Raw genomic sequence first — 11,010 nt, 5'->3', positions numbered from 1 at the left:
GGTTAACGGTCATGGCATAAGGCATGGTATTAATATTAAGGCAATATCCCCAATATGGTTTTAAGGCTGAAGGTGAGTTTCTTGGTACCAGATGTTCACTCACTAGGACAAATATTAGAGTGGACATGTCACCTTATGCATTTAAAATAGCAAATGTCAAGCTGAGCAGGAGGGTTAGGGTTGCTGAGGAGAGAAGAGGAGGAGAGGAGGGGGAGGGAAGGAAAGGTTGAGTATGATTTGTGTTTGAAGCAGAACATGCAGATTATGGTATATCTATTAGATGCTGCACTTAAACAATTTGTATGTGTTATATTTTTTAATTCTCACAACAGCCTTTGATGATAGTTACCATTACCATTCACTTGTTTGTATTTGGAAACTGAGACTCAGGGGTGTTGATAACTTGCTGAAAGTCACACATGTGAGTGACAGATCCAATACATAAGCCAAAGTATTGCTGACTTCAGTGTAAGACTTATTTTTATTTTAAAAATTATTTTAAAAATATGAGTTCATCAGTGACCTCTCAGTAGAGTGACAATCATATAGGAAAAAATTGACAGACTGTGGTGCAAGTTTCCACCTTTCTCTTATGGGTTATTGAAAAATCCTCTGGAGGTTGTTAGAATATATCCTTAGCAGCATCTCTAGGGAAGATGAAATAATACAATGGATAGTTACAGTTTAAAAGACATCTAAACATAGGCTGTTAATATGTAGTTGAAGAATAGTTCAGTACAAGAAACTCAGTGGGAGCCCAGAATAACGTGGTTCAAGTAGTCTTATCTCTGATCATGTAGCTTGACTCGTAAGTCATTTCAGAATATCTAACTAGAAATTTATGCTGAAGCAGAGGACATACTCCCTTGAGGCAGTATCAGAATATTTGAGGGGTTTTACACTTCTGTCCTCTAGCTTCTTATTTGCTTTGTCTCATCTTCAAATCATTTGTTAATATTGAGAGAAATCGTTGATTAGAGTGATATATGTGAACAATGTGAGGGAAACAAGAAAAGAAAGAAAACCAATAATTTATAAAAATATGTAGATTTCCTGTACACTTAGGCACACTGTAATCATTAAGAGTATGCACATTGGAATAGGTATCTGGGTTCCATCTCTGGCTCTGCCACTTACCAGATGTGTAACTTTAGGCAACTAATTTAACCTCTCTGAGCCTTGGTTTTCTTTTTCAGTATAATGAAAAAGATGAAAATATTTACCTCAAAGGAACATGTTGAATATTGCTGTACATAATAAAGATCTAAGCATAAGACCTGGAACAAGCACATTTACATATATATATCAAAACCTTTGCACAATAGATCTTTTTTAAGTAACCCTTTTATGAGTGACGAAGTTGCAGCTCAGTGAAGTTACTTAATTCGCCCTAGGTTGGAAAGCTAGCAAGTGGAAAATCTAGGATTTGAATTTGGACACCAAGATAACTCTACAAGTTGATTTCCCCTGAATTCCCAAAATGACGTCTCTGGCCTCATGGAGACTGCAGTGCCCTCCTGCTTGGGAATCTCCGCAAGGCACTCTTCATGTCTTTATTTCTCAAGCTATAGATGAATGGGTTCAGCATGGGAGTCACAACAGCATACATCACTGCTGCAATCTTGTCCTTGCTGGCTGAATCAGCACTAGAGTTGGAGGGAATGAAGTATACTCCAATAGCAGACACACAGAACAAACAAACTGCTGAGAGGTGGGAGCCACAGGTGGAGAAGGCCTTCCACTTTTCACTTGCTGACAGGACTCTCACAATGGCAGCCACGATGCAAACATACGAAACGGTGATTAGCAGGGGGATCAAGATGGTTAATGCCCCTCCCCAGTACATCAGTACACAGTGGTTGGCATAAGCATTGGAACAAGAGAGCTTCAACAAGGGGAGAAGTTCACAAAAGAAGTGGGGAAGGACATTGTCATCACAGAAAGATAACTGAGCTAGGAGAATGGTGTGAGTCAGAGAGTAGGCAAGAGCAAGGACTAGGGACATGACCAGAAGCAGGATGCAGCATCTGGGACTCATGACCAAGGTATAGTGAAGGGGATAGCATATAGCCACAAGCTGGTCATATGCCATCACCGCCAAGAGAAAAACATCTAGACCAATAAACCACAGGAAGAAATAGATCTGAGACAGGCATCCAGCATAGGGGATGGTATGCCTGTGAGCCTGGATGTTCACCAGCATCCTGGGGACGGTGGTAGATGATAAACACAGGTCAGTGAGGGAGAAGTTGGCTAGGAAGAAGTACCTGGGGGTGTGGAGGCGTGGATCAGAGCCAATGGCCAGGATGATGAGACTATTCCCCACCATGGTGACCAGATACATGCCTAGAAAGATGCCAAAGAGGAAAGGTTGCTGTTCCTGCTTCTCAGAGAGGCCCAGGAGGAGGAATTCAGAGACACTGGTGTGGTTTCCTGGTTTCAAGTCACGGTGTAACTAAAGAATAAAATGAAGGATGACATTTCAAAAACTTTCCTTGCCCTAATATTGTCTCGAAGGAAACAAAGGCATGAAATAAAGATGGCAGCAGGGTCAGGTGCCCTGGTATGAGCCTGTAATCCCAGCCACTCGGGAGACTGAGACAGAAAGATTGTTTGAGGCCAGGAGTTTGAGACCAGCCTAGGCAACATAGCAAATTCCATTGGAGGCTGAGGCAGGATGATCACTTGAGCCCAGGAGTTCAAGACTGCAGTGAGCTGTGATGAGGCCACTGCACTCCAGCCTGGTCAACAAAGACTCCATCTCAAAAGAAAAGATAGCATCGAAATATTAATAACTGTGCATCATCTAATTGAAACCTGAAAGGGCTTTATGAGGCTTATTGTTATGCCCATTTGATTGATGAAGGAACTGTGTCTCCTAGAAAGAGGCAGAGGCAAAGTATAATCTTGGCAATTCTGACATTAGAGTCTTTGATCTTAACCTGTCTATTAATCTGCTTCTGATAAGGCAAGTAGAACTAACTCATGTATCCACTCCACGTCCATTGATTACTTACTATGTGTACCTGCTTTAGGTGCCAAAGAACACATCAAGGTTCCTTCCCTCATGTAGATAATATTTTAGTCAGAGGAGTCTTGTAATTAAAAAACACATTTAAAAAGTGCTAAAATGAAACAATATAGTGATGGCTAGCAGATTACTTTAAATTGAATGGTGAGCAAGTAACTCATGACGGAGGAATGGATAAAAAGGAGCTGGTCAAATAAAGCATTGGTTAGAAAAGTGTTTTGGAAACAGGAAGAGTAAGTGCAAGCATGGGAATGAACATATGCATTTGGATGAGAAGGAACAAGGCAGATGTGATTCAAGAAAGGTAAGAAAAGGCTCATGGTGGGAGAGGAGTTTGAAGGAGTGGCAGGGAGCAGGTTGCATATGGCCACAGAGAGCAGATTCATGTCTGGATTTTATTCTCAGAGCCCTGTGGGGATGTGTGGGTGGTTAAGCACCAGATGGCCATGGTGTGATTTATGACATGGAAAGATGTTCTGCTGCTCTGTAGAGAAGGATGGTAGGAGGAAGACTGCAAACGGGGAAGCCAGTGAGGAAACACATCCAGGACCCAGGGTGGAAGGTGTGGAGACAAAGTGAGGTGGAGTGGTGTGGGCTATGTTTTAGAGAGGTTAGTAACTTGTTTAAGGAACCATATGGGTTAGATCTGGGCCCCAGAATACACTTTCCACTCCTCCAGCCGTACCCTCGGGGATACAAATATTAAAATTCTCTAAAGTTATAGGAAAGGATTCAGGTGATTTCCTCCATCAGTAGGGGGCCTTTAAAAATTACATAGCTAAAAGTATCTGAGAAATGATCTCTGGGATACTTCTCAAATGGCAGATTACCTGGAATGTCCTGGACACATAAAGACTGAGAGGAAGGGTGTGAGAGACGTGGATGACTCTGACTTATTCCTAGAAGGGAAGACAAGGAAAAAGGCAAAGGCTTCAGGGACAATTGGCAGGATCAGAGCTATAAAAATCATTATGATGTGTTTACTATACACCAATAATTTATATCACTTAATCCATATAACCTATATGCTACATATTTTTTCCTTACATTTTCAGACCAGGAAACAAAGAGCTCAGAGTGGCTAACTGACCAGCCTAAGATCACACAGCCAATGAGGGGATAAGTCAACATTCAAATTAAGATCTTTCTTCTTGGAAGTTAGGCCACGATACAATCCCACCTCTTGAGACAGGCTCATTTTTCTGGTGGGTACCACAGATATTTGTTAACTATTTTGGGAATGTAACCTTATGGAATAGATCTATTCTTTAAAATGTCTCCACAGTGGGTCTAGTGAGCTTTGTTGTAATTTGTCATCATCTGTTCAAATGTTTATTGATTGGCTACCTAATGCCAAGAATACTTGTGGGCACTGGATATTTAAGATTAATCAAAACAAGCACATTTCCTATGCTTACAGGCTACTCGATGAGACTGGCAAGCAATTAAACAAGTAAACACATAGTCAGAAAGTTTGATTACCACTGAAAAGGAGGTACCATTAAGAAAGTATAATTAGGTGGCCTTAATAAAAAAAAAAGTAGATGTTGGCATGGATGTGGTGAAAAGGGAACACTTCTACATTCCTGCTGTGAATGTAAACTAGTACAACCACTATGGAAAACAGTGTGGAGATCCCTTAAAGAACTAAAAGTAGATATACCATTGATCCAGCAATCCCACTACTGAGTATCTACCCATAGAAAAAGAGGTCATTATATGAAAAGATACTTGCACACACGTGTTTATAGCAGCACAATTTGCAGTTGCAAAAATGTGTAACCAACCCAAATGCCCGTCAACAAACCAGTGGATAAAGAACCTGTGGATGGAACATACGATGGAATACTACTCAGCCATAAAAAGGAATGAATTAATGGCATTTGCAGCAACATGGCTCGAATTTGAGACAATTTTTCTAAGTGCAGTAACTCAGGAATGGAAAAGCAAACACCATACGTTCTCATAAGGGGGAGCCAAGCTATGAGGATACTAAGGCATCAGAATGACACAATGGACTTTGGGGACTCGGAGGGAAAGGGTAGGAAAGGGGTGAGGGATAGGGGACTGCAAATTGGGTTCAGCATATGCTGCTCCGGTGATGGGTGCACCAAAATCTCACAAATCACCACTAAAGAACTTACTCATATAACCAAACACTACCTGTTCCCCAAAAACGTAGGGAACTAAAAAATTTTTTAAAAAAGAAAGTATAATTGGATGGCCTAATTTAGATAGAGTTCAAGGAAAACACCGTAGAGAAAGTTAAACATAATTTGGGATCTGAAGTAGTATTAGCTATATCAAGAGTAAAAGCAAGAAGAGTAAGGCTACAAACTTTCCAGGCCACGTGAAGATCCCAAGGTAATACAGCACCTGATCAGAATGGGAAGACCAGGGTGGCTGGAAAGTAGTGAGAAGATGATGAATTACATGCAGTATGACTGAGGCTGTCTGGCCACAGATGAATGAACCATGGAATAAGCTGAATCAAAGTGAGTCAGTGGGTTTCTTTTCAAAACTTGCAATTACTGATTTAATTTAGCCAGTTCGTTTGAGCTGTGACGATATAAATTCATGCAGACTTGAGAAAAGAAGCAGCGTTCTGGCCACCACAGCCTTGCATAAACTTTTGAGACGTATCTGCAGAGAGAACATTGGAAAAAACTTGGAGCAGCCAAGAGGTCTGACATTCCAGAAAGACACAGAATAGCTGCTTCTTGATTTTCCAGTTTAATTTCATACTCTTGAGTCTTTTATTTCCCTATAAAAAGAGGTGGAATGACCCTGTGCCCAGGATTGTAGATTCTACGGTAAGACAGACTTAGATGTAAATCTTGCTCCTGTCAGTTATTACCTAAGTGGAAAATTACAAAACATCTCAATCATCACAACAGCAGCAAGAAGAGTTAATAAGTATTGACTGTTAACATCCTGCCCAGGCACTCTTCCAAAAGTGCTTGACTTATCATCTCATTGGATATTCACTGTTTTATAAGATAAAGTATTTTTTCAGATAAGAAAACAGGAATAAAGAGATAAGGTAACTTGTCCAAGGTGACTCAGCTGGTAGGTAGAAAACCCTATACTTAAACTCTGGTCTATCTAATTCAGCACTTACCCAGCTGACATCAACCAAGCTCAGAGGTTATTCAGCTGTGGTTCTGCTGCCTCAACACGCTCCTCTTGGATAATGGCAAATTCACCTCACAGCCCCATCTGAGACTCAGCCTCTCCCTCTTACAGAATGGAAAAGAAATTCAGGGCTGTAGGTAACAGTGGATTAGGTTTCTGGAGTTACAATAGGTGGCAGTGGAAGGCCCTAAGGGGGCTCATGTGGGACTATTTACCAGATTTGGAGTTCCCAGAGTTCTTATTAGTGGGAACAGAGACTATCTGTTTCTAAATCCCTAAAGAAAGGAGGGCGCACTGGTGTTTTCCAATGCGATTTCTGTTTCACTTGTGGATTCTCAGAGATTGTTTCTCTTGTTCGTCACCTAGGGCCACTGCTCTGGGCTTGCTACTGCCACCTTATTAACCTCAATTGGTGAATCAGATGGAAAAACTTGGGTAAATTGTCCAGGTAGAGATAAGGCACCTATTTCCACATCTGATTTTGACATTGCCTTAGTCCAAGCTTGTCCAACCTGTGGCCCAGGACAGCTTTGAATGCGACCCAACACAAATTTGTAAACTGTCTTAAAACATTATGAGATTTTTAAGTGATTTTTTTTTTTTTTTTTTTTTTTTTTTAGCTCATCAGCTATCATTAGTCTTAGTGTATTTTATGTGTGGCCCAAGACAATTTTTCTTCTTCCAATGTGGCCTGGGGAAGCCAAAAGATTGGACACCCCTGCCTTAGCCCAAGTGTCTTGGCCAATATTCTCACCGTTCTGTGTAATTTTCTCCCTCTAACATGCAATTAGGGTGTCTTTTGTGGAACAGAAAATGTCAAATTTAATGTAAATCAACTTGTCGGTTTTGTCTGATTTACTTTGCTCAACATTTTGTTTGTGAGATTCACCAACATTTAGTATATATTTATTTAGTGTCATTCTGTTTAGAATTCCATCATACAAATATGCCATTTTTAATGTATTATAATTCATATACATAAGAACATGTGTATAGTCTTGGGAAATACAATAGCAGATACCACCCAGTGGCATCCCAGAGGGTTTTTACCAACACATTCTCCTATTTGTAGCACAAGAAGGTTTTAGTTGCTGCAAATACTTATCAAGACAGGTTGTTAGTCTTCTAAATTTTAGTCACACTGTGGGGTAAGTTATAGTATCTCATGGCGGTTTTAATTTGTATTTCTTTGCTATCAACTGAATATGAACATCTTTTAATATGTCTATTGGTTATTTGGATATCTTCTTGTGTGAAGTAGCTATTCAAATCTTTTGCTTATTTTTCTTTTGCATTTTCTTTTTTCTTTGATGTGAAGGTTGCTTGTATATCCTAGATTTGATTTCTTTGTTGAAGATAGGTAGGTAGATAGAATCTCCCACTCTGTGAATTGCCTTTTCACTATCTAAATGATATATTTTGATGAATAATAGTTCTTAAATTTAATTTAGTACAGTTTGTCTATTTAGTCCTTTACGGTTAGTACTTTGTGTTTTGTTTTTACCTAGCCATATAAATATATATTTTCCTATGTTCCTTCCAAAAAGCATTTGCTTTTTTACCTTTTATATCTGCAGTACTTCTGGATGTGATTTTTGTTTGTGGTATGAGTTACAATTCATCTTCCTCCTATATTGATAGATACACCAGCATCATTATTGAAAGAGCCATTCTTTCCTCACTGCACTGCAGTATCAGTTTTGTTACATATGAGGCAATTGTACATATGTGGGTCTGTTCTGTTTTATTGGCTTATCTATCCTTATATGACAATACTACACTGCTGTAATTACAATAAACTTATGATAAACCTTAGCATCTAGTAGTGTAATTCCTCCTAATTTGTTCTTCTTAAGAGGTTACCTTGACTCTGTATTTTCTTTTTTTTAGATGGAGTTTTGCTCCTGTTGCCCAGGCTGGAGTGCAATGGTGCAATCTCAGCTCACTGCAACCTCCACCTCCTGGGTTCAAGCGATTCTCCTGCCTCAGCCTCCCGAGTAGCTGGGATTACAGGCTCCTGCCACCACGTAGGCTAATTTATTTTATTTTATTCTTTTAGTAGAGATGGGGTTTTGTCATGTTGGCCAGGCTGGTCTCGAACTCCTGACCACAGGTGATCCACCCGCCTCGGGCTCCCAAAGTGCTGGGATTACAGGCGTGAGCCACCACGCCCTGCCTGACTCTGTATTTTCATGAATATTTTTAAAGTAGTTTTGTCAGTTCTCTCTCTCTGACACACACATACACATACAAAAACACACACACACACATACACAAACACACACACATGCCTGCATACGTGCACATGTGCACACAGGTACACAGAGATACTGGCAGGATTTTACTTGGAATTGCTGGGTCAGTTGAATATCCATTTGGAAAACCTAAGTGTTTTTTAATGGATTTGATTTTAATTTCCAACTATATTGGGGTTTAATTAGGCAACAAGACAACATGGCAGGTTTAATAATATAATTAACATATTTGATCTAATGAAATATATCAAGAGCACTTCCTCCAAAATCATGGGAATATTCACTCCCAGATTAAACAATTATAAAAATGGATGATATATTAGCTTATAAGAAAGATTCAAAGATTCCATTAAGATCATACAGATCACATTCTGTGGTCACAGTGTGATTCAGTTAGAAATCAATTATAAAAGATAATCAAATTTCCATATATTTGAAAATTAAAGTGGACATATAAAAAAGTCTTGGGCCAAATAATCAATCATAAGAGAAATATGAAAACATTTATACATAGATATATGAAAGATACATAAAAGCTATATAAAAATACACATCTCAAAATTTGAGAACTTCATAAAAGCACAGAAAATTTGATAGTAAAATGATACACCATGCAAATATTAACCAAAGGAAAGCTATTATAGCTATATCAAAGTGTGCTTTAAGATGTCATCGCCTTTGATAATTAGTCTATAGAGTTAGTCAAAATATAACTAATTGCATAGTTCTAAAATTTTAAGAATCCAGGCCATATTTTTAAAACAAAATTGCATTTATTTAAGGTTTACAATGTGATGTTTTGATAGACATCTATATAGTAAAATAATTGCCACAGCCAAGAAAGTTAAATGTCCATCTTTAACCAGGGATTTTGGTTCTTTTGTATTTTACTTGATTGTTGATATATTGATATTTTAATATGTGAACTCTTTTATTTTTTCATTTTCCATGTTTCATTTATTTTCTACTTTCCTTTTTTTGGATTGATCAAATTTTCTCTTTTTAAATTTGTTTTCTTTTGGTAGGTTCGGCAGTTTTTGTAAAATAGGTATTTTAATTTTTGTTTACATGGAAGATTTATTACTCATATTTAACTTGCATTTTAAGCTTAGTCAATACTTCTATCTTCTTTGTAAAAAAAATACAGTTATTTGCAGGCTTTAACTATTCTCAATTCTTTCTTCTTGGACTATTCTCCCTTTCCTGAAGGACTTCATTTAGAAAAGCCTGGTGTTGGTTTTCTCTTCCATTTTTCTAATAATATTTTCATTTCACTCTTAACCTTAAACAAATTTCGGCCAGGTGTGGTGGCTCACGCCTGTAATCCTAGCACTTTGGGAGGCCGAGGCAGGCAGAACACAAGGTCAAGAGATCAAGACCATCCTGGCCAACATGGTGAAACCCCATCTCTACTAAAAATACAAAAATTAGCTGGGCATGTTTGGCACGCATCTGTAGTCCTAGAAGAAAACCTAGGAAATTTTTTATGAATTTAAGAAATAACTTTATTAACATATAATTCACATACAATAAAATTTACTTTATAACAGTATAATACTTTAAAAAGTGTTCCATTCAGTTGTTTTTAATATAGTCACAGGATTGTGCAACCATCACAACTATTTAGCATTAGAATATTTTCATTACCATAAAAAGTAACCCTGCACCCATTAGCAGTCACTCCCATTTACCTTCCCCATGGTGCTAGAAACTACTAGAGGTACATCAAAATGAATGTTCCACCCAGCCTTTTCTAGTGATACTTTCTCCAGCCTCAGGAGTTTATTCACACACATGTTCAGGTCTAAACCCAGTCAAAGGCCCAAGAAAGCCCGCCAGAAAATATCTGATATTTCTCTCTGCACAATTTCCTTCTTTCTGGTATTGTCCCAAGAATTCTAGCTTTCTTGGCTTCCCTGGCCAACACGGTGAAACGCGGTCTCCACTAAAAATACAAAAATTAGCTGGGCGTGGTGGTGCACACCTGCAGTCCCAGCTATTCGGGAAGCTGAGGCTTCCCTGGTCTTCAAACATTGTCTCCTCAACTAAAAGAGTTTGCTGGAATATTTTTGATTTTTCCTTCTACACTGAAGCCTGGAAATGCTCTCCAGATAGTAGGACTGAAAATAAGAAAGATCATCCCTGGGTTTCCAACCTTGTTGAGGATAACTGTTTTGCATAGCCTTTTAAAAATAGCAGCTTTATTCATATAATTCCTATACCATAAAATTCAGTGTAATTTCAGTAAATTCAGTAAATTTAATTGAGTTGTAAAATTCTCCCAACTATCTGATTTTGAAACATTTTCATAACCCAAAATCTAGTACCCATTAGCAGTAAGTCATTATTCTACCTTGTCCGCAAGCCCTAGAAACAACCCATCTACTTTCTTTCCCTACGGATTTTCCTCTTATAGACATGTCATGTAAATGGAATCACATAATGTGGCCCTTTTATACTAGCTTCTTTCATTTTGCATAATGTTGTGTATATATATATATATATATATATACACATTATATACATATATACGCACACATATATACAGACACACACACACACATATATATATATTTTTTTTTTTTTTGA

The 11,010-nt window shown here is 38.3% G+C and overlaps 1 protein-coding gene across 1 annotated transcript; it reads right to left on the bottom strand.

The window, feature by feature from the left end:
• Positions 1–1,225: 1,225 nt before the first annotated feature.
• On the bottom strand, positions 1,226–10,121 carry LOC100439381 (olfactory receptor 1G1). Its single transcript, XM_024252685.3, has 2 exons — positions 10,113–10,121; positions 1,226–2,455 (listed from the first exon to the last, which is right to left on the bottom strand). The coding sequence occupies exons 1-2, from the start codon at positions 10,119–10,121 to the stop codon at positions 1,496–1,498; spliced, it is 969 nt and encodes a 322-aa protein (XP_024108453.3). The 3' UTR covers positions 1,226–1,495.
• Between the last annotated feature and the right edge of the window lie 889 nt (positions 10,122–11,010).

Source organism: Pongo abelii, chromosome 13, assembly GCF_028885655.2.
Source record: "Pongo abelii isolate AG06213 chromosome 13, NHGRI_mPonAbe1-v2.0_pri, whole genome shotgun sequence".
Taxonomy (NCBI): domain Eukaryota; kingdom Metazoa; phylum Chordata; class Mammalia; order Primates; family Hominidae; genus Pongo; species Pongo abelii.
This window is presented reverse-complemented; position numbering and strand designations above follow the sequence as displayed.